This window comes from Haliotis cracherodii, unplaced genomic scaffold (genome assembly GCF_022045235.1).
Source record: "Haliotis cracherodii isolate W230 unplaced genomic scaffold, xgHalCrac1.p SCAF_7, whole genome shotgun sequence".
Lineage (NCBI taxonomy): Eukaryota > Metazoa > Mollusca > Gastropoda > Lepetellida > Haliotidae > Haliotis > Haliotis cracherodii.
In genome coordinates this window covers 42,781,090-42,806,481 of record NW_027266330.1, presented here as the reverse complement: position 1 = coordinate 42,806,481, position 25,392 = coordinate 42,781,090, and the positions used below count along the sequence as shown (strand labels likewise).

The 25,392-nt window shown below is 39.4% G+C and overlaps 1 protein-coding gene across 1 annotated transcript in view; it reads right to left on the bottom strand.

Annotated features, from left to right (window-relative positions):
* The window catches only part of LOC139448901 (retinal guanylyl cyclase 2-like), a 525,408-nt gene that overhangs the window by 69,340 nt on the left and 430,676 nt on the right, over positions 1 to 25,392 (bottom strand). The window contains exons 15-16 of the mRNA XM_071230419.1: positions 21,530 to 21,628; positions 5,980 to 6,071 (exon numbers count right to left, since the gene is read on the bottom strand). Of these exons, the coding sequence (XP_071086520.1) occupies positions 5,980 to 6,071; positions 21,530 to 21,628 (191 nt within the window). The remainder of the gene's footprint in view (positions 1 to 5,979; positions 6,072 to 21,529; positions 21,629 to 25,392) is intronic.

Sequence of the window (25,392 nt, the reverse complement as noted above, 5' to 3'; positions counted from 1 at the left end):
ATGAGGTTAATGGTACATGTTATAAGATGACCCCTTGTTGGTCGTTTCTTCATCATCCATAAATTTGAGTTTTTCTTTACTTTCCAAATTCTGAAAATTTACACATAACACAATAGAATAATTTAAGGTCTCTGGTTAAAATAGCAACATAGCTTTCCACTCTCAGGCAGCAAATAAGATTGTGTGAAAAAAATAAACCACTGTAAACCTTGTAATGGGAAAATAATACAGAAAAATTACATTCCTTATTTTTTCATATGTCCAGTTTATCATCCAAAGAAATGCTGAATAATTATCTTTAAAATTAAGCTAGCTATGCATATTGGGGTTCTTTAACTGCTATGATCATAACCTACCTGGCAGAAGAAAGTTTTCACTTTAAAAATAGTTGTATAAAAAGCAAAAAAGCTGGTTGGAAACCCTGCAGAAAACATTCGCCCAAATGCAACATGACCACAACCACAACGCAGATTTTCGAACGCAGCTTTCCAAATAATGCATTGTTGAAAACATGCAAAACGTGATTTTGAGACATTGGTCCAAATGCACGTGCATGATTGTGGCATAAATACCGACGTTGGACAGAGCAGGCATTCAGTAAGCAAAAAACCACCAAGAATATGCCCAGACTTACACAAGCGCAACAAGATGGGAGCAATCAGAATGGCCAATATGGGTGCTTCTCAACGTCAGATAGCCAGAACCTTCAACTGCTCCCAGACCACCATCAGCGTGGAATGGCCTTGTCCCGTCTACACCATCAACGCAGACTGCAATGGCCTTGAACTGTACGTCAGTGGCAGCGACATGACTGGGCAAGAGTGCTCTTTACAGATGAAAGTCGGTTCTGTCTGTTCAGGAACGATGGCAGAGTTTGAGTTTTTCGACGAAGGGGAGAGCGATTGGTGCCAAACTGCATTAGAGGAGTTCACCTGTTTGGTTAGTTGGTTGGTTGGTTGGTTTGTTGTTTAACGCCGTACTCAGCAATATTCCAGCTATATGACGGCGGTCTGTAAATAATCGAGTCTGGACCAGACAATCCAGTGATTAATATCATGAGCATCGATCCACGCCATTGGGATCGATGACATGCATCAACCAAGTCAGCGAGCCTGACCACCCAATCCCGTAAGTCGCCTTTTACGACAAGCATAGTCACCTTTTACGGCAAGTATGGGTTGCTGAAGACCTATTCTACCCCGGAATCTTCGCGGGTCTCACCTGTTGGGAGGTGGAGTGTCATGATATGGGGTGGCATATGTGGCCAGATTACAACACGGCTGGTTATCATCCGAGGAAACCTGAATGCTCAGCGATACAGGGATGAAGTGTTGAGACCTGCTGTGGTGCCCTTTATTCAACATCAACCAAGAGGATTAATTTTGCAACAAGACAACGCAAGGCCTCACACCGCCCGGATTGTTCAAGACGACCTGAACAACGTTAACGTAAACGTATTGCCCTGGCCACCTTGTTCTCCAGACATGAACCCCATTGAACATCTCTGGGATCATCTTGATCGTCAGCTGAGACAACATGTACCGCCTCCAGCGAACCGACAGGAACTTGAACGGACTCTATTGAACTTATGGAACCGGATTCCTGTTGACGTTATCCGCCGACTGACGACGTCAATGAGGAAGCATGTGTTGGCGTGCATGGATGCTCAGGGTGGTCACACTCGCTATTGATGACGTGTTACCTGACTATTGTGTCATTAATGGACTCTTCATGCACTTTTTCAATGAACTCTGATTTGTGTAATTTTTAATTTGGACCCCTTGACTCTTTCTTTGTGTATTGCGGAGAATGCAATATCAGCATTACAATTCATTTTCATTCTAATTCATGGAAAATGATTTCTGTTTATGAATTAATCATCATAAATCTCACACATGCCTTTGTTTTTGGTGTTAGGTCAAGTGAAGTCCGTGAAAACTTTCTTTTGCCCGGTAGTTTATAAAAGTTTCATTAATAAAGAAATGGTTTTTTTTTCAGTAAACATGGTAAATAATAAAAAAAACCTTTGGTTTAAAGAATACACATTAGACAAACATAATTCTATATTTCTTTAATACTCTGTATTGTCTGTTAATTCTGAAAATAATTAACTGTGATAGTGAGTTTCTACCTAAAAATGGTAATATGAAATTAATTTTGAGATGATTTCATCCTATCCAAAATACCAAATATATTTTAAGATGCATAAATGTAAATCATTATTGAAAAAAAAAAAATATTGTTTTTGAAAAAAAATACTTAATAAGGTTGATTGGTGCCCACCATCTTTATCTTCATCATTTTGTCTGCTCCCTATAAGAAATAAAAATAGCTAAGAAAAAATATAAATACACAGATCTAGGTACTTAAACTAAATACATTCAAGTTTAAATGTAGTAATGTTTTTTGTTTTGTTTTTAAAAAATGAGTTTCTTAATTTGCCTGAAATAGTATGTTTAAATAATTGAAGTCTTCAAGTTAAAAAAACAAACAAACAAACAAATAATTACAGGCCGAAATGAATGAATTATATTGATCTGGATAAACTCCAACTGTTGAAAGGGGAAACAACTGCGGTGGTTGAAAAACATCTTGGTCGTGAGGTGTTCGGTCCGGCAAAGGTTGATCGTTTAATGCATTAAAATTGAGTATGTCTTTTGATTCAAATTATTTAATGTGTTTATTTTCTTAAAATATGAAATATAAACCTCGAATATTTAAATATAACAATAAAATATGTTTTTGACGGTGGGTTACACAAATGATCAATCAGCTCTAGATCAACACTTCGAAACAATGTGACATTTCTTATGTGGTTGATGGTTATTTTTAAAAAATACTGGTACCAAAAACAATATGGTATGTTTCGCTATTTTATCAGTTTTTTTACAAGAATTAATTAACTGTTTTATAAGTTGTTTTATTAATCTTGAAAAAGCCCAGTAAAGAATCTACCGGAGTGGCTCACCTGGTCCTGTAATATCGAAGCCGTATCTCGCTTCCGTTACTGTCGAAATTCTCTAATACATCTCCACATATCACATCCCTTCCTCCCCCACAAATTTTCTCTTGGTCACCATCTTTCGGAGATGGAAACATCGTCACTACGGTAATGTTTTGACAGCTGGGGATTTCCTGTACTAAGACGACCTCGGGTATCCCCGATCTGAAAAAAGTGCCGTCAATTATTTTTAGACAGCCAATCAAAACGTGATGACATAGCTCTCCACTCTCAGCCAGCCAATCAGATTGCGTAAATAAAAATAAACCACTACGAATAAACCACTGCTGGGGATTGGAGATCAAGCCCTGTTATGGGAGAACTACAAGTAAACCGCTCAATAAAACAAGTTCAGATACATTATTGTTCAAGCAAAGGAAAAAAACCAGTATGATCATGACGGTAATACATAACATTAAAAGTGCACAGAAATTGTAATATTTGTGGATGAAAACTGGAGACGTGTACTTACCACTATTTATTTGTGAACCATTTAACTAGGGGTAATGATTACTGGTACCAATGATACCTGTCTTGACTATGAGTACCATAGTTTTGGGGGCTTAAAGCCAGTATCAAAGCATATACTGATCTGTAGATCTGACAGAAGTAATAAATCACATACATGTAATATGATGTCATCATTTATTCAGCCAGTGGACATAATGATGCATTGCTTCACACACTTATGCTTTAACAGTACTGCTTCCATACCTGGATCAACACACCATCAGTGATTTTGCTTTGAATTAAGGAGAATTTATACTGAACTTGTTGACCACTTTTGCATTGTAAATTACATACTAACAAGTTTCCAAACAGATTATATTAATTTTTGTTTTTGCTTTTATTCAGGACATCATGTTCATCAGCTTTGCATGTTTTTAGATTGTTCAATTTGTAGTAAAAAAACCCAAGATAGAATTTTCTCAGATGTCTGATTGATGAAAACCCTTCGGAGTTATGCAGATTGATCAGTAGATACATGTTAAATTACAATTATGTTTGAATTTGCTTGAATGTTATGGTTATTTGTGACTTGCATGTGTGTTCCTTAGAATGCATTATTTGAATGTTTATAATAAATAATATGTATCATCATAACTCGGTGACACACCCCACTCCCCACCCCCAATATCATGTTTATGACAATAGACAGATGGTAACATTATTTAATTGTAACAACTGCTTAGCTTTTTACCAAATATGTCTTTGATAAACTACAGCCCTTGAAAGTGTGTGTTTCACATATAGTTTCCTATGGTTTTCTTAACAAAATCAGTGGACACTTTCATTACAAACTGTTTGGGTGTCTGGATCTCAAACATGGCATTGTTATCTAGTAGAATTTCATGGCATAGTGATTTTCCATATCAACTAGAAAAATCTACAAATGGTGTAATTTATAATAAAGTTTTCTGTAACGTCATGCTTAAGTGTCTTCAGTTGATTACTTGCCACACTATGTCTACTGTTACATTTGTATTTTTTTCATGCGGTGAAAAAAAGAATACACATGACTGTGTATGCTACTGTACCAAATTAATTCAAAATAATGAACATATTCTTTATTATTATGCCATTCACACCTGACATTTTTACAAGCACACACATAGTTAGAAAACACTAGATTGGAATTAATCAATTATTTTTCCAAAATTATAAGATCTATCTATGATTAATTTCATTGTTTAATAAGAAAACAAATGCCAGTAAATGGCTTTTCATGTGAATAAAATCCAGAGGACAAATGTCAGAACCATTAACAGACCTTATCATTAAACACCATTATTACGGATCAAAAGTGTTTGTTTTTCTAGTTATTATACTGGGCGCTAACTCCGCTAAACCCACCACTTTACAGTGGGAGAAAACGGGGCATAATTGGTGACATTTGCGTAATCAGATTTTCTAAAATAAAGATGATAAAGAAACGGTATTTCATTGACATGGTTGTTTAATTCCATGTATTATGTTTACGATTTCGTGATAACAGTGAGCTGACATGAAGTATTAACTCACATAACACTGCTGAAAATGGGGTGTGTGTCATTGTTTATATTTCACCGATGTGACAACCACTTTCGAGTCTCAAAACAGCCTAAATAATGTTGTCCTTCATTAAAAGTAACAATGGACGTTATTCTCGTGACAAATACATTACAAGAGCATTCCTGAAAATGCTAAGAAATAATTTTAACCACCCGTTCTAGAGTTTTTCTATAGTAAATACATGGCGTGTCCTCCATGTTTGTTCGTCTAGTGGAGGCGGCCATTGTGCAGTCATTGCCTGGCTTAGTGTAGTGCCAGCGCAACCTACCCAGGGAACCAGGCTGTAAAGTGGTAAACGTCTGAGACCTCCATCACTTCAGACTTTCCTCCCACATTAAACTGATAAAAGAGGTGTGAAACCCAACTCACTTACTCTAAGAAGCTGCTCAAATACAAAGTCGATGAGCAAGTATCAGTACATTCCAATCATGTCATGAACAGACAATACCCTTTCGCTACCATTAGCTTCATTTAGGAGGCGACTTCAACATTTCCATCTTTCCTATCAGTTACTTCCTACAAACTTTCTCTTGCTGAGGAGTTTGATTGGCAGCTATTGTAGCATCGCATGTTTCACATCAGACTAGCAACGAAGCGATATTGGCAAATGGATCCTTGGTATTTATCAAGATAGATTTAAGATATAATACATTTCGTAAAGGTTGAGGATGGCCCTGGGATCTTTGTTATTTTTTTCCCTGACATATATAGTACGTTTGGAGAAGTAGTGAGTGAACAGTCTTAACAGTGTAAGTTAACTAGGTCGGTTTGTACATTTAAAAATCTATACAAATACTCCCATGAGCAAGGATAAGCTGAATTGCTTAGGTAAAGTAATGTTTCTAAACTGTCCAAAATAAGTTTTACATCTTTAGTTTGCAACATTATTCGTTCAAACCAAATTATGGAGAGGAAGTGTCTCAAACCTTAAGTTCTGTCTCTCCTCTGAATTGAAGCAGGTAGCCCCCAAGAATATCAAGGACATCTCTACACTGTTGGCTCACATGAATCCTAAATGCTGAAAATGAATAGAAATGAAAATAACATATATGCAATTAGGAGCATTGAAAAATATAATTAAATTTTGTCTATTATTTTACTTAGATTAAGTGACTCAAAGTACCAAACCTCTCTGTTGTTGAACATTTCATGGATTTACCATCACTGTTAAAAAGTAATATTGGCCTATAACTGTAGAAACCAATAACATACTGGGCAGGTTTACGTATAGTCTACGACACGTAAAGATCCAGGGTTAAAATAGGTCTTCATCAATCCATGCTTGCCGTAAGAGGCAATTTACAGGATTGGGTGGTGACTTGGTTGATGCATGACATTGTATCCCAAGTGCGTAAATTTCCATGCTTGCCGTAAGAGGCAATTTACAGGATTGGGTGGTGACTTGGTTGATGCATGACATTGTATCCCAAGTGCGTAAATTGATGCTTATGATGTCAGTAAATGGATTTTCTGGTCCAGACTGGATTATTTATAGACCGCCGTCATATAGCTGGAATATTGCTGAGTGTGGCGTTAAACACAAACAAACAAAAGTTATAGTCAACGACAGTGCAGACATTACACCAAGCCGATAATGCCATGTAAGCGGGTACTTGGCAGAATATTGTTGGTATACTATTTTAATGACGTAGAACACATGAGGGTTACACACAAAAGTAAGAATGTGTGCAGTTATAACGGAAAAGGATTACTCTCGTAACATCCCCCTTTTCTTAAAAAAATTAAGTTATATTAAAATACTGGTATATTGTGGCAGATAGGTTGAGAATAATGTACAGATTAGTTTCTTTAAAATATTCAAACTGCTTTATAAAACTTAACATGTTAACTAAGTAAAGTCTCTGTGGAATGTCTCTGAAAGACAAAATACCATACTGAGAACACAACAAAGAAATTAAAACACAATGCTCTTTTTGCGTTTGAAGTCAAAATGAAACACTTCACAAATCGTGCTCATTCCTTGGCACAATTAGTTGGTAACAAAGTCTTTCAGTCTGGTTGGTGGTTTGACTGCTCTTGTCCTGGTGGTCTTGATGTTTTCCTTAGGAAGCTCTAGAGAGGCTGGTACTGGTGGCAATGAAGGAGGTGGTTTCACAACAGGCGATGTCTTGGTAGCAGTTGTCTTTTTCGCTGTTATGTGAGAATCTGGTTCAATCTCACTGGTAACTTCCGGCAACTGTTTTGGTGGTGTAGTTTCAGACGTTGATCTAAGAAACTTGCGATTGCGCCTGTACTCTTTACCATCAATGTCAACAATGTATGACCTTGTCGACACTTGTCTGTCGCAAGTCCCGTGACGCCATTTACCCGTTGTGTCTGAAGGCACTGGTTGAACATGTACTGGTTGACCAACTGTGAGTTCAGGTAGCTCCTTAGCATGACTGTCGTTATAGATTTAGCCTTTCTGTGTTTGAGGGCTTTCTTGGCACTGACACTGTCAACAACCTCAGGTTTCAGAAGTTGTGTAGCAACTGGGAGAGTTGTGCGTGTTTGACGCGAAATAATTCTTTGTACAGGGCTACTGTCCATACCTTCAGTAGGGGTATTACGCCATTCCAGGATTGCCTTCCATGGGTCTTTGTCTTCTCTTTGTGACTTTTTGATCAGCTTCTTTGCAATCTTTACAGCTGATTCGGCCTTGCCGTTTGATTGACTGTGATAAGGTGATGTCGTGACATGGCTGAATTCCCAGTCTTTGGCAAACTGAGCAAATTCTCGTGATGTGAGTTGTGGACCATTATCCCACACTACAGTATCTGGTATGCCATGTCTGCTAAACTGTGCCTTCATACACTCAACAACAGATATGGAAGTTGTGTCTGTCAGCTTGTCAACTTCCCATGGTCTTTAATGTCTAGAGTCATGTTTGGCCAATATACAACATCACTTGCCCTTCGGATGCATGCTTCGGCTCCAAGATGGGCGCTGAAGCATTTCACTTTGCATCGCTGGCAGAATCACAATTCATGATCCTTTGAAGAGAACACCATTCTGAACACTCAGTTCCTCTCGGAATGTCCAGTAGTCTCTGACACACACTGGAGTGTCCTCACGTTGTTCTGGCCAGCCGGCTAAGATGGTGGACTTGAGAGTCTGGAGATTGATGTTTTGTTGAGTGAGACGCTGAATTTGATCGAGACGCTGATCTGTGACAGTGATACATTCTGCAGCGTTGATATTCTCCAGTTCGCTGATGAAGGAAGTGTCCTCCGAAACAGCAAAGATTTGAGAAGAGATTTCTTGAAGATAGTCTCAAGTGGCTTATGATCGGTTTGTACATTGAGTGGGAGTGCGTTGTTCCCTGATTGCAGAGGCACCACACCACAGTGCTGTTGTCTGTGTATATTGTGAGTTGGGAAGACTGTAGCTGATTATGGCCAGAATTAACGCTGCTAACTCCAAGTTGTTAATGTGTCACTTTTGATAAGCGTCGGACCATAGTCCTTAGGCTGTCTAGCCTTGCAGGTGAGCAGCCCATCACTGAAGGGAGGCGTCCAGGGGATATCCCCGATAAAGAGACTCATCCTAAGACATTCAACTCTACCAACCACCAATTGAGTAAGGGCCTTAGTCGAGCCTGTAGAGTGATGGCCTTGAGTGGATCCTGACGCCTGATGTAAGGGTTCAGGAATTGTTCAGTTGTTAACGAGGTGAGTAACCCTAGCTACACTTATCACTGGCAGGCTGGCAGGTTGGTGTAGTGCAGGTGACAAGAGTGAGTGAGTGAGTGAGTGAGTGAGTGAGTGAGTATGGTTTTACGCCGCTTTTAGCAATATTCCAGCAATATCACGGCGGGGGACATCAGAAATGGGCTTCACACATTGTACCCATGTTGGGAATCGAACCCGGGTCTTCGGCGTGACAAAATAACGCTTTAACCACTAGGCTACCCGACTGCCCCGCAGGTGACAAGAGGTGTAGAATCTTGTGCTAACTGTCCCTCAATACTGATAGGAGATCCTTGTCTGTTTGGAACAGGCCTCCTATGAACTGATGCTGATAGGATGGAGTTAACTCCGACTTCGCCTCGTTGATTATCCATCCCAAATGATAAAGTAGCCGTCTGCACGGTGAGTTCCCGGTGGCGTACAAACATGGGTGTGTGTTGATGACACAGTAGACAGTTATCTATCTTCGACTCGAACCAAGTGTTCCTCAGGTGTAGATACGCAGTTATTGGCTTCACTTCTCCTGTAAATAGCCTTGGGGTCACTGGAATGCCAAATGGGTTCACTACCAATGGGTAGTGAACCCTATTGAACTGGAACCTGAGGAGTCTGCAGTCGGAGGGATGGATATATCATGGAACCGTTCTGGGTGAACAATACCTTCCAATTGACGTGCTGGTTTTCTTGGGGAATTAGTCAGCAAAGAGCCAGAGTCACAGGAGACTAATCACAATTTTATTTACAAGAACAATTAACAATTTACAATATACTTAGAAATAACTGAGGGTGCCACAGAGAGTCGGTACACACTCTGGGCTGTGGGAGAGAGGTCTGCTTGGTAAGAGAGTCAAACCCCTTCTCTGCTAGAACTTGGCTACAGTATGTATTTAATGAAAGTTTGAACAATAGAAAGGAATGTGATTGGTTGATACACGATTGGTTGTGTCCTAAGCTAAATGGATGGCTAGACAGAGGGGAATACTAAATCCTGTTTATCCTGTTGGACTGGCACTAATCTTGTTGACATATTTACTGGATGCTTTGAAAGAGATTAGGGTGTCACTATAGATGAGCTTGTGTGGGAGCTAATCCTTAATGCCCTATAGACAAGCTTGTATGGGGGCTAATCCTTAATGCACTATAGACAAGCTTGTATGGGGGCTAATCCTTAATGAGTCTTAATTGAAGTAATGTTATTCTAATATACCCCGGTAGGTGATGACAGATATACTTAAATAAATATCCTTTGTCTGGGAGATGGGATCTTGATACCTTAGGCTAGCAACCATCTAAAAAGCTATAACTGAAACTACTGATATTTTATATATGCATTTTACCTGATGATAATTATTACTTGCTAAACTATAATTATATGAAATGGTGTATAAATATTACACCATGATAACTCATAAAAGCACTTGATGTAGATCTAATTATTATAAGATAACTTAGTATAAATGTTAACCATGATAACTTCCCCTCCGTTTATCATGGAACTGTTCTGGGTGAACAATACCTTCCAATTGACGTGCTGGTTTTCTTGGGGAATTAGTCAGCAAAGAGCCAGAGTCACAGGAGACTAATCACAATTTTATTTACAAGAACAATTAACAATTTACAATATACTTAGAAATAACTGAGGGTGCCACAGAGAGTCGGTACACACTCTGGGCTGTGGGAGAGAGGTCTGCTTGGTAAGAGAGTCAAACCCCTTCTCTGCTAGAACTTGGCTACAGTATGTATTTAATGAAAGTTTGAACAATAGAAAGGAATGTGATTGGTTGATACACGATTGGTTGTGTCCTAAGCTAAATGGATGGCTAGACAGAGGGGAATACTAAATCCTGTTTATCCTGTTGGACTGGCACTAATCTTGTTGACATATTTACTGGATGCTTTGAAAGAGATTAGGGTGTCACTATAGATGAGCTTGTGTGGGAGCTAATCCTTAATGCCCTATAGACAAGCTTGTATGGGGGCTAATCCTTAATGCACTATAGACAAGCTTGTATGGGGGCTAATCCTTAATGAGTCTTAATTGAAGTAATGTTATTCTAATATACCCCGGTAGGTGATGACAGATATACTTAAATAAATATCCTTTGTCTGGGAGATGGGATCTTGATACCTTAGGCTAGCAACCATCTAAAAAGCTATAACTGAAACTACTGATATTTTATATATGCATTTTACCTGATGATAATTATTACTTGCTAAACTATAATTATATGAAATGGTGTATAAATATTACACCATGATAACTCATAAAAGCACTTGATGTAGATCTAATTATTATAAGATAACTTAGTATAAATGTTAACCATGATAGATAGTTGATGGATAGAATTGAGTGAGTATGGTTTTACACCGCTTTAAGCAATATTCCAGCAATATCATGGCTGGGGGACACCAGAAATGGGCTTCACATGGCGATCGAATGCTTTAACCACTAGGCTACCCCACAACCCCTGGATAGAATTGATGTGAAGAAGGTGACCTTAGGTGTCATCAAGGTCACAGGACAGAAGCGGTGGTCAGTAAAAGTGGGACTTCAGAGTAACAACTTTATTTCTTCACCCAGGACCATCGCTGTTGCACTGTCCTTGTTGTCATAAGTTAAGCATTGAAACCATTGTGGAGTAATGCAGAATAAGTTAAAAATAATGGTTATCAGAAAGTTTTAAGAAGCTTCATGATTTGTTGCAATCACAAAATATGGGCCCAAAGAAATCGATTATTATCATAAAGTTACCTTAAGGAAGCTTGGTGACATAACATACTTAAACTATGGACTTTCCAAAAAAGTTTTGGCCCACCTGCAGCCATGTCTGCAAGTCATGAATTGAAAGATGAAATAAACTATAATAATTAAATTTTGTTGTGTTCATTGAAATTCCTGCATTCTGATTAGCTGAATTGGTTACGTTTTATTGCATTCATTTCCCAATGAATGTAAAAAAATAAGCCAAGCCCACTGAAGAGGACTACTTTTATTACTACGGAATGTCTGGGAATCCCAATATTACAGTTGAAGTAATTCTCTTTCTGCTCACGTGTATCGTCATGTACAGGACATTAAGCAAAATTCATGCATATTCAGAGTCCAAATAACTTTTTGAGAACGAAGGCTGAGAAGGAATAAAACAGCAACGTGCAGGCTCGCTCGCCTGTTTTTTCCCCGCTTGCCTCAGTTCCACAACTTTCATGTCTTCAGGTTTCATTTCCGACTAGCATTTTTCCAACTGTGTCTTCCCGCTCTCAGGGAACTAATGTTTGAATCTGGCGGTAACTGACCATGTCATTTGAAACAGCCGCCTTCTCCCGAACATATTTGTTCCGTTTCAGTACAGTCTGACTATTGCAGTTCTTCTTGCCTCCTGTCTTAATTGACAGGTCCTATGTACTTTGTTTTTATCATACTCTCTGTTGATTGGCACACTCACTGGATTTATGTCACGCCACAGTATGTATTCCTACACACGGAATGTTTATCAATCTCGTCACTTTTGTCTGCTTTGATACATACAACTGTTTTCGGTTAAACTATTATAGATAAAACATGTTTTCATTGTCGTTTCGTATGCGGATTCATACAGTTTGCACATCAGTTTTCGATTCAATCCTTAATTAAATTACCTATGACTGCCTCAATGGTCAAGTGGTAAAGAGTCCCCGGACATGTCATATCAAATGATGTTAAAAGATGGTGCTTGTTGTAACCCAGTCTGGCGCTGATTTGTTTTCGCACTTCTTATTTCCGCCTGCTGGATTAATTTCAGCATAAGGCGTCAAAAGAGGGTGGGTACTTTCAAACAGTTGAGGCTTCATCAAACATGGGTCAAGTGAACTAATATTTCACACATTTATTCCTGATAGAAATATTATGGTTCTGTTTGGATGAACAAAACCTTCCAAATGGCGTGCTGGTTTTCTTGGGTGAATTAGTCAGCAAAGAGCCTAAGTCAGAGGAGACTAATCACAATTTTATTTACAAGAATCTGTTAATCCTGTTGGACTGGCACTAATCTTGTTGACAAATTTACTCGGTGCTTTGAAAGAGATTATGGTGTCACTATAGACAAGCTTGTATTGGGGCTAATCCTAAATGAGTCTAAATTGAAGTAATTGCTGAATGTTATTCTAATATAGATTTACTTAAATAAAATAGTTCAAGGCAATCTATAAGACTTTGTAGACATATCTTTTGTCTTATTGGATATTAGTAGTTGTAGACAGTACCCTGGTACCGGAAGTGACTCTGCGCATGTGCAAGATAGCGGCACTTCCGGGTCCGGGTAGGGCGTGCGCATCCAAGATGGCGGCACTTCCAGTTCTGGGAGGTGTGTGTTGCACATCCAAGATGGCTGCACTTCCGGTTCGATGACCTCACTCAGAAGGATGCCCCTCTACGTCACGTCCGGTTCCGAGGGGGCATCCTCATCCAAGATGGCGGCAGAGGGAGGAGGAGGGAAGAGGGAAGAGGAGGAGGGTTCTTTGTTGGTGGTAGAGAGGGTAGTTAAAGCAATGATGAAAGCGTTCTTTCGGGAGAGATGGGAGGCCCTGAAAAGGGAAGTTGGAAACAAACTGGAAACAAACTTGTTTGGAGAAGAAGAAGAAGATAAAAAACTGGGTACGGGAACGGGAAACGGGAAACAGGAACTGGACAATGGGAACGGAAACGTCATCCTAGGAAGGCGTCCATGCTACATCATTCGGGTGTAGCACTCGTCGCAGTACAAGCCGCAGCAACAACAACACCCTCATCAGCAGCAGAAACAGCAGCAATAACATCCGCAGCAGCAGCAGCAACAGCAACAACACCCTCACCAACAGAAGCAGCAGCAGCAGAACTCGTTGCAGCACTAACCGCAGCGGTAGCAGAGGCACCAGCAGAAGCAACAACACCCACAGCAGCAGCAGAAGCAGCAGCAGCACTCGTCGCAGCAGTAACCTCAGCACCATTCACCATTGATTGCACCGTTAATCGTCTGCACGATGATCAGCCTCAGATGCAGCAGCAACTCCAGCAGTAACAACGCCACCAGTATCATTGGGCAGACCTGTGTGACTGTAACGATGGTTGTAGTCCGCTTTTTTCGCATTGTTTTGCATTGTTTGCATTGTCCCCATTGTATCTAAGTTGAAGTTGTTACTGTTCATCATTAAACAGAACTTGATTGAACTTACTCTTTGTGTCTTGATTGATCTCAACTCCGATAGCGTACCAGAACGAGGTGTAGAGGCTGAGTTGAGATGTCGTCAACGCTGTCTGTCTGTCTGTCTGTCCTCTTGTTGAAAAAAAATACATAAAAGAGTCAGCCCATGCTTGCAAGTCTCAGTTGCCTGGTGTCATTAGTCACCCCGAACACAGGATGATGTCGCATGGTGAGGAGGAAGAGGTCATGACCTCCCCTTTGACTCTACATCACCCTTTTACGATGTTCATTGCGGGCCCCACAGGATCTGGAAAAAGTTCCTTTGTTCCAGAGGGAACCCTGATCGTGGAAGGGAAACCCGTCCCTGGCACACACATGGTGGACTTGATAAATGATTTAGTGCGTCACCGGAAAACCAAAGAGGGGCCGGCAGGGTGGACCCTTTTGAGTCACCATTTTTTGGCCAACAGTCACGTTTCCCATGAAATGATTGGAAATCCTCAACGATGGCAATGGATGCAGAAACAGCAGCAGCAGCAGCAGCACCATCCTCATGCCATGCCAAGGACACCCCACACCCAGTTCCCCCTCCCCAAGCTCTCCCTGCAAAGTCACCCCAAGAGAAGAAGGCAGCGGTGGCAGCTGGATCCTCAAGCGGGAGAAGAAGATATGATGCCAACCCCATGGGTGATGACCCCACCTCCCTCGGATACCAAACAGGACAGATTCATCAACAGGCGAGGGTCATGGATACCCTTTAGCACCACTTAAGAAAACATCTCTCCCCCTCTCTATGAAAAGACCAACCATGTATCGAGAGACATCAGTCTGATGAGAGAAAATGACGCGACAGGTCAAGATGCGACGACGTCTTCTTGCCGCTGGGAAGAAACAACACAAAGGACTTCCTACTCCCCTTTGGACGGCCTGGTTGGAAAAAACCTACTTTCATCCTGAACATCCTGCAAGTTTTGGCGGCTGGCGACCTTTGTGGAAAGCAGCACGGCTCCATGCTCAAGATGCAAGAACCAGTAAAAGCTAGAAGAAAACCATCCCATCGCAAAGTCAAATCAAGCGTTGGTTGCAAACCCAAAGTACCAACACCTTGCACAAACCAGCCAGATGCTCCTTTTCAAGAGACCGCTATCGCATGGGAGCCGTCGATGAATTGTGGCAAGCAAACTTGAGTGACATGATTGCCTTTCAAGACGACAACCAAAGATTCAAATATCTGCTGTGCGTGATCGATGTGTTTTCAAAGATGGCATGGGTGCAACCCCTGAAGGCCAAGAACAGTTCTGCTTTGACCGAAGGTTTTCAAACCTTGCTGATGCAACAAGCCAAAGAACAACTACCTGCTCAATTGCAAACAGACAAAGGCAGAGAATTTGTCAACCACCCTTTCGAGGCTCTCATGATGAAGGACGGCATTCATTTCTACACCTGTCAAAATCCTGAAACAAAAGCAGCCGTGGTGGAACGGTTTCAAAGGACGCTGAAAAATAAAATGTCGCGATACTTTATTCAGCATGGGACCAGACACTATTTGAAAGTGTTACCCCAGTTGGTCAAGTCATACAACCGGCGTGTGCATCGGACCATTGGTCAGCGACCTGAGGATGTCCTCCCAGGAGATCCCCTATCAGAAATTTGGGTGTTAGACTACATGGAGGAACAACAACAATGGCAGCAACGCGAGACTTTGAATTGCATGGGTCAGACGGAACAACGATGGAATACACACTCCTTACAACATGAATACAGCACGTTGTGTGGGGCTTACTGTCTCTACATGCTAACCTATCGCTTGCGTGGATGGACTTTTAATCAAGTGTAAGATACGTTGGACTGGAAGGACACCGTCAAGAATGATGCCACAGTATTAGAATGGTTTCATACCAAAGTGTCTACCTGTTCACAAAAAGTTCCTGTTCACAAAAATCACAGGATGACCCCTCATCCTGTGACTTTGGTTTTGTTGGTTCATGTGAGTGGGGATTAAAAAAGTTGAAAGAAAAAAATAAGTGTTGTGTTGTATTTAGGATGGGAATCGACATGCACACCCAAGGAAAAAACAGGATTGAAATCTGACCAATCAGAAGCTTGGGTTGTCGACCAATCAGAGGGCGCGCTCGCCTGTTCTGGTCTCTGATTGGTCGAACCGGGTTGTGTTTTCTCTCCAATGGTAAAACCCATTTCCTATGGAAAAGAAACACAAGGGTCGGGCCGGTTTGGAAAACCGAGACTCAGGCTGGGCGCCAGAACAGACCAATCAGAGCGCCGTATTTTGGACCAATCAGCGCTGCGTGTTGGACCAATCAGCGTTCAGCGATGTTCGATCAGCTCCCTGCATTCATACACCACATCCATGTCTGTCCACGTTGGTTCACCTTTAGAGTTCAGACGTCTGTTCCAAAATATGATCGTAGCGCTAAGGTGATCGCAACTCAGATACTTTAACTTAGATGAACGACTGTTAATGTGCTACAATACGATCGCCTTGTGGAACGAGACCTTGCACCTCAGTTTACAATCACGTCATCATACCCGATGATGTCATTTGTGGAATTTTGTTGGAAGATCCTTGGGCGATATGCCGTCAACCTAGCAACAAAGTTGCTGGGTCATCGACTGTGTATAAGCTCATCTCAGTGATCTATCATCTCCACACGCAATTGGCACACACCCTGCTCCTCCCTCCCTCCTCCTCCTCCCTCCCTCCATCCTCCTCCTCCCTCCTCCTCCTCCGCCATCTTGGATGAGGATGCCCCCTCGGAACCGGACGTGACGTAGAACCCACTTCTGACTGACGTCATCGAACCCGGAAGTGCCGCCATCTTGGATGCGCACGCCCTCCCCGGAACTGGAAGTGCCACCACTTTGCGCATGCGCAGAGTCACTTCCGGTACCAGGGTACTGTCTACAACTACTGATATTATGTCTGGGAGATGGGATCTTGATACCTTAGGCTAGTATTTATCTGAAAGCCTTAGATCTATTCTCATTACCTTAGACTAGCATCTAACTAAAAAGCTATAACTGAAACTACTGATATTTCATATATGCATTTTACCTGATGATATGTATTACTTGCTAAACAATTATTATATGAAATGATGTATAATTATTACACCATGATAACTCATAAAAGCACTTGATGTGGATCTAATTATTATAGGAAAACTTAGTACAAATGTTATATCATGATAGAAAAATACACATGATTATATAAAAATATCCTGACATTTTCAAGCATACAGAGAACAAATTTGTAAATTTTCTTGAACCTCCCTGAATTATGTGATTGAATGCGGAATGTGTTTCATATTAGGAACCTGTATAATTCATTCTATTTGTGCAGAGTGATTTCAATAATCACATCTCCGATATCTTGAATTTCAATGAGATAAACTTGCATGTTTTTATCGGCAAACATTGCATGATGGTAAATTATGAACCATTTCAGTAAATATATTATAAAAACTTTTAACAGAATAAAAACTTATTTTTCGAGGTCATCATGTCAGTTGCAGATATGAGAATATTAAGGTAAATCAAGTACTGCTGCAAACCAGTTTTTCCATTATCTGCTATCACAGTATCACAACTTCTTCAGCTTTTCAAAAAAAGATTTTCAGAAGGAGTTTTCTTTAATAGACCTAAGTCAAACCATGTGACAAGTTAGGTGGAATTAAAACTTTAAAGTCCCTCATTTCTGAGGCGTCCATATTTTTCACATTTTGTTTCTTCTATTTTTAGGACAAAACATGAGCCGTCTAGATCTACCTGTTATGATACGTAAAGCCAATTCTTGTCTTAAAACGTCAAAAGGAATCATTCGGACAAGATTTTATCTTAATCCCATCGTTTCACAAAATCCAGGTGAAATGTAGTGATTTTTGTACCCAAAAGTTCTAGTGATTTGGTACCCAATCAGGTATGTGATTTTTTATAGATCTACCTAGAATAGTTTTGCTTTAGTTTCAAAGATATACATTAATTTTGATATAAAGTTAATCTACTATCACATTCCTATCCAAACAATACAGTTAACTTAGCTTTAACCAACTTAACTGGCCTCTTCTTCAGTGACAAGACATCCCTTTTCTATCAAAAGCAAACCATCAATTTCAAGGATCATATATCATATTATGAACTTGATGAAATGTTTTATTATATGTTCTGCTCAATTATTAATATACATGAAAACATAAACATAATTACAGATCTATTGTCTTATTTTAGGTACAAATTCACAAAGTATTTTGGGTACAATTCCATTTGCTTTGGGTACAAAATCATATAGAGCCTACATATGCACCCTCCATCCTGTCGCCGTGTCCCTAAAGTTTCATCTGTTCTGAGGACGGGCGGTTCTCAGAAAAAGTTTTCAACAACATGTATAATTGTTCTTTTTGCAATGATAGACCAATAACAATATTATGTTGTTATTATTATGTCATATCAATATGATATATCGCTCCCGTCACTACATTGTCAGAAAACAATTCAATAAAACATTGACAGTGGAATCCATGCATTACATTTTCAGATTAAGGCTTAAAACATTTGAGGAAGGCTACCGGTAAAGGAACCATGTGGTTGGTATTGAGTTAGGAGTGGATTTATAATCTACAATGTCATCCCTACAAAATGAATAATAAATGAACTAAATAGGTTTAAAACTGACGGTGTAGTGCCTTGTCAAAGAATGGTATGATTAGAATTTGTGGAATCTGTTTAAGTGAGAAAATATGTTTTGTTTGTTTGTTGTTTAATGCCGCACTCAGCAATATTCCAGCTATATGATGGCATTGTGTAAATAATCGAGTCTGAACCAGACAATCCAGTGATTGATATCATGAGCATCGATCCACGCAATTGGGATGAATGACATGCATCAACCAAGTCAGCAAGTCTGACCACCCGATCCCGTTAGTCGCCTCTTACGACAAGTATAGTCATCGCCTTTTTGGTAAGCATGGGTTGATGAAGACCTGTTCTATACCCTGGATCTTTGGAGAAAACAATTGCTGACATTGTTGTGTGTTTTCGCTTTACCATAATACAATAATTATAACGAAGTTACAGTGTGCTCATCTGCATATATGTTGATATTAGCAGAGGTATAACCTTGCTAAATCGAAAAAAGTATAACATTGCTCAAACAACGCACGCATGTGTAATAGTGGAAGTGGTCCCTTTATACACAAGCCCATCAGTTTTCTATTAAACGTAATCAACAAATAATAAACCCTTACACTTGCATTTGTACCATGGACTGAACAACTTGAATTTTGTTTATTACATAATTCAGTTTTCAATAAAATGGATGCAATTAATAGAAGTATGCAATTAAAAGAACAAAAAATTTATTATGTTTCACATTTTATTATCAATCTAACGTCAAGAACCTGGACTCCCATTATCCATCGTCAAACCCATCATCACCCAATCTCTCATCATTATTATTGCAATCGCAAAACTTAAAAAATGTTGATACAAGCAGATACTTATTCAATGTTTCTTTTTGATGATACATGACTTTATCGTTTGAGAGATACAGAAATAACTTTGAAATAATTATGAAAACCTTTTTCGCATCACAAACATGTATCACTGACAGAAAAAGCAGGTATCTGGTATTAAAAGTGTGTTATTTTGAATGTTCATTGAAGAGAGCTTTCTATACGACAAAATTGTATATTTTTTATATAGACATGGATGCCAGAGACAAAATACATCTTTTAATTTAAGGGGACCAGTTGCTCATATTTACCCTTGTGATATATTTAGCTGAATGATTATTATAAAAGAACTTTGTCATTATTTTGGACAATAATTGAGTTGTCATATATTCCCTTTCTTAACATACTCTCTTAACATACAAACACAAAAATACAAAAATACTATGTTTCTGTCAACATATTGTATTATTCATGTTCAAATGTTGAGGCCCATGAACCTCCACCAGAAGCCTGGTCAGAGCAGACATGTGAGGCATGAGGAAAGTGCCGGATAAGCCAACACAGAATATTGCTTTCCCCATGTGTTGTGCAGCGTCTGTGTGCTCACATTAAACTGCATAAAAGTGCGTCCAAATATGTGGTACTTTTATTATACCTCTAAATAATTTCAATTTTAAGGACATATATCATAATTATTACAGTCCATACGTAACAATTAAGTCTTTTGTTACTCATTCAGCACATTTTTTTACATACTCTTAATTTTAGCCGTTTCCTCCTAAATGGTGACGACTATGTGGTTCCTTTACCTGTAGCCTTCTCCATTTGATGTTATGCACCGGCAGCAATCACGAAACAAATATAAAACATCGGAGTGAAGACTGCTACCCAGGTCAATACATAGTAAACAGTTGACGATAGATATTAAATTTTGTAACTTCTCTTGAATCTTTTTTGGAAATTAACGACGATAGTTTTTTCCTTGATGTGTGAGATGCTGTATGTGCTTCCGGTTTTAGCAATGATACATAAAATTGCAAGTATGTTAATTGTTCTTTGTAATCTGCATTATTTTGCTAATGAATGGTTTACCTAGAATGTATATAAATTAAGATTTCGCATCGCCCAAACTTGTTGGTTACATTTGTCGGCTTGTTAACAGCAGGCCAATGTCAGAAAGTTTATCAAACAAAATCATTTGCAAACTCGATAAAAATGAGATATTTTTTTACAAAGATTTAAATGAAATTAGATGCAACCAAATGATTGTAATACTATTAGGGATTACAATGCATGTGGAGTTGTTTGTTCACCACCGTTGCCATGATTGTACAAGTTCAATCTAATTGATGGTGTTACGATTCATTTTGTGTTTGTTTAAAATTACTTACACCGAAATTTGCTAATTTTTAGACATAAAGGAACTTGAGTGTTTTCTTTCTGTCAGCTAACAAAAATATATGGTCAAATGTAAAAAATGATAACATTATAAAAAAAATATCGGACTGCACGCCACTCAACAAGAAGTGCCAAAAGATAACAATGGCCGTTTCTGGTAGTTGTATGCCGGGAAATCTGGTTGAAACTTCTTTAACTCGCGATATGTTTTTTTAGGTAAATAAATTACTGAAAGTTTGGCAGAAAGTTTTGATATAGAGCAAGCTGATAATTTATGTGTATCATACGTACTTTAAATGTTACGGAAATCCTTTTTTGCAAATAGATATTGCGAGCTTTGTTTTTGGGTGTCCTTATGCTATTCGCCTGTCAATGGGATCGACATCAGATGCACGGCTAGTGACACACTCTGTCGAATGGGTTTAGAGCTTAAGAGGCTAAAACAATGACTGGTCGGCTCGGAGTAAGTATACTGTGTCTGCGTGGGGTACTCAAGTTAAATCTGGCATGGTATCTCACGTGGGCTATAAATGTACTATAAATTGGCATCAGTCTGGACTAGTAGCTTAGCTTCATATTCAATTATCTCATATTCAATTATCTCATTAGGATCTGGTGATAGTGAATTAATGTTTGACCAGTGATAACATGCAGAATGATGGCATTTTTTGCAAATACGAAACACTCATAACTCCAGATTGTAATTAGAGTAACATCCCTGTCACACTGTGAACCACTGATAATGCAGTTTTGTCCATTTTTTACCTGAACCAGTTGATTCCATTCTGGAAGCTGTGTTGACTGTATCGCCGAACAAGCAGTATCTTGGCATTGTCAATCCTACAACCCCAGCGACACAGGAACCTGGTGATGATATAGAATAGGAAGTACATATTCTGATCCTGTTAGTGTGACACATATATCAATTCCATCTAGCCTGTGTGGCATATAGAACATTTTAAACAAATAAATAGGTGGATAGTCTTGTATCATCATTTAAAGGGCAAGTTCACAGGAAAATGACCCTATTTTTCTTGTACTTTTCAATATGAAAAGTATTTACCAAGTTATCACAAGCAACTAATTTATTCTTTGAAAGGCATTTAGAAGTGATACACATAAGGAAGAGAATTTATGGATGTCAACTTCTTAATTATGAGGAACACAACGTTTTGGAGTATATGCTTACTCCTCCATCAGGTGGATGAGTGATATGAGGCAGAGAGCATATATATGTACATGTAAGGACAACAAAAGTAATAATATAGCGAAAGGTGGAAACTTAACACGGGAAGCCAACAGATAATTGGCGCTGATAGGCGATTTGCAGTAGACACTTTACAGTAATTAGCGCTGATAGTATTGGCAACTGGAAGCCAGGACTTAATTATCACTGGTAGGTGAACCTTCATATCCCTCAACAGCTACCCTGCCCACCTAGTCTCCAAAACCTTCCGCAAGGCCCTCTAGAACTCCGACCCCAGGCCCAAATCTGCCCCATCGCCCATCAGAATCACCATACCCTACCAGAGCCCTGTCACTCATCAGATTTCCCACCTCATCAAGAACAAAGCCAACATAGATGTCACCTTTTCAAACAGCAAGTAAATCAAGACCCATCTACAAGCCAATGGCAGAGGCACAAGCAGTGTAAGTCCCAACCCCCGAGGATGTATATACCAGATCCCCTGCAACTGTGGCCACCAGTACATTGGAAAAACCCTCAGACCCCTCAACATCAGACTCAAAGAACATCAGACCTCTGTCAACAACCTTGATCTGACATTTGCTATTTCCGAGCACATCCTCAAGAACAAAGACCATAACATCATGTTGGAAGCCAGCAAAGTCCTGTCTACCAACAACAACAACAACTGGCGACCAAAAAAACTACAAGAAGCCATTGAAAACAAGAGACACCAGCCAGCTATGAACCGTGACTTGGGAATTAATTCTTTGATCTTTGTCAGTGCCAATTATCTAGCTGGCCTCCATTAGCCCATTGCTGTCTCTATTCCTTTGCCTATCTATGCTAATTACCCCGGCCTCCCGTTAACCTGTCAGTGCTAATTACCCCAGTAGTATAGGTAATGATGGTTCTGCCGCAACCCCACTGGAGCTGGATTTATATACCTATAACGCTACTACAGGTGGCATTTTTTATGCCAAAATGATTATGTGATTCAATGATAGTCATGAGATTAAGTTAAATTGGCTCTAGCTCACCACCACCTGGAGTCAATCAATGCTTCTATTAGTATAAAAATGATGATGTGATTCAACGAAAGTCGTTTTTAAAGAAATATCAATATTAATTAATAAGGAATAAAATCTACTATAGCCCACGAGGATATTGGAAAGCTATATTAGCAATAAAAAAATTAGCCACCGCGGCTTAGGTATCTAAAGATGTAGCCAAGGATTGGTTAAAGAAACAAGATATGTGGCAAATATATTTACCGGCACCGCGTTATATACCGAGGAAGAAGTTTGATATTTTTACAACGAATGAAGTTCATCAGGCTCTTGTTTCTTCCCCACGATAAGGTAAAACGCAAAATGTATAAATACGCTTTAACAGCAGTGGATGTGGCTAGTCGATACAAAGAGGCAGAGCCATTAACCTCGAAAGATTCAACAGAAGTAGCTAATGCACTGAGTCGCATATATAAAAAGCTATTTCAAGTAGATCCCGGTCGCGAGTTTATGGGATCGATAACTAAACTGTTAACAAAGCACGATGTCAAAATCGTCCGTGGTGAAATGGAGGCCCACCGCAGTCAAGCTATCGTCGAAAGATTTAACAGGTCATTAGCGAAACGTTTGTTTGGCTATCAGTATGGGATCGAAATGAAATCCGAGCGATTGAGATCAACCGAATGGGTGACACGATTATCAGCCGTTGTATCAGCGCTGAATAATGAAGTAATGAGATTAATAGGGAAGAAACCATCAGATGCTATTAAAATGAAATCCGTGACTTCCGAATCTTCAGCACCGAGGAGAGGCAAAAAATGAAAACTTCCGGATAGAGTAAGGGTAAGATATTTATACCAGCCCGGTGAACTCGAGGGAGGCCTACGTCGCGCAACCGATCCCATATGGTCCCTTAAGACATATAACATTAGTCGATTGGTTACGAAAGAAGGAGAGCCTATTCTTTATTATCTTCAAGATGGACCGGGTAGGGCATTTGTACGAGAAGAGTTGTTCATAGTTCCACCTTAACCATAAGCATAGGTAATCCATCTCTTTGTATCTAAGGGGGATAATGATGTCTTCTTTATACTGTTCGTTTTGATATGCTTTTTTACCACATACTTCTGAACGCCCTTAGCTTTTCTTATCTCCCCATTATCGGACTTCTTTATAGAATACATCTTAGGTCTTAATCCGACATACTCTGCTTTAGGGGTCCCAGCACATTCATCCTTCATCTTACCTAACACCTATTTATTTAGTACGCTGTGCAGTGGATTATCTTTTGGGTAATCGCTCGTGTGGTACATATCTATTTTTTCTGCCATATCTTTATACACATCCTCGGTTTGTATTTCCATCAACAAAGAATCTGTGTCGGTATATAACACCTCGCATCTATCGCCGTATTGCTTGTTAAGTTTGTTGTAATAAAAGTCATACATTAAGTGTTTTGACAAGTCGAGAATACTCATACCGACGTACACCGGTCTGTTGAATTTTATATTACTCTTCTGCATATGCAACGCGGCTAAGTCGTTATCGAATATCTTGCTTCTGTTAAAAGCCAGACTGGCTATAAGTTTCCTGAGTCTTTCTTCCTCATTAGATCTGACTAATTTAACATCAACACGCTTCCTTAGATTCTCCATAGTTTTACCAAATACTGAGTTATTCATGAGCTTATATAGATTCTTTTCAAAATCACTGGTAGCTATCTTTCTTTCTCCATCCAAGGGCTTTGATCAAACTTAGAACTCTGTGTATTTTCTTAAGTTTCATACCTAACGATAGATACAACTGGAGATTTCTATAGTGAACTATATATTTTGTCTTATCCATCAAATTTGGTACGAGTTTTTCTACGTTAGCTAACCTACTATTACCCAACAAGGAGCGTTGATATTCCGACATCCAATCTTTATTAACCATTAATCTTTCGGGAGCTAGCGGATAACTGTTATGATCTTTATGTAACGAACTATTTTCAAGTCAACTTCTAGTATGTACCCTTTATTCACATCATTCACATTGATATTATTCACATTGACATCATCGACCCACTCAAAACCACCCTTGGGTAAAGGTTGACTCATAGCCCATCCGTACAAATTGTTAGCGTCGAGATATGATATGTGCGTGTCGGGTTTACTCGGATTGTATCCTTCCACTAATTTATTATTAGCCTTAGAATAGATTTTCGCTGCCATTAATATATCACCTCTTAATCCTTTCTCAATAAACAAGTGCATATCATAATCTGTGAGTAGTTTTAGTTCTACGCCGGTCTTCTTCAACAATGCATCCCACGATAGTCTGGGACTGGAATAGTACCATGCCGGGTCCAAGCCGTATTGTTTTAAACATGTCTTTCTAAATATCTCGAATATATCGGCGAGTAACAGTACATCGTTTTTTAAGTACAGATC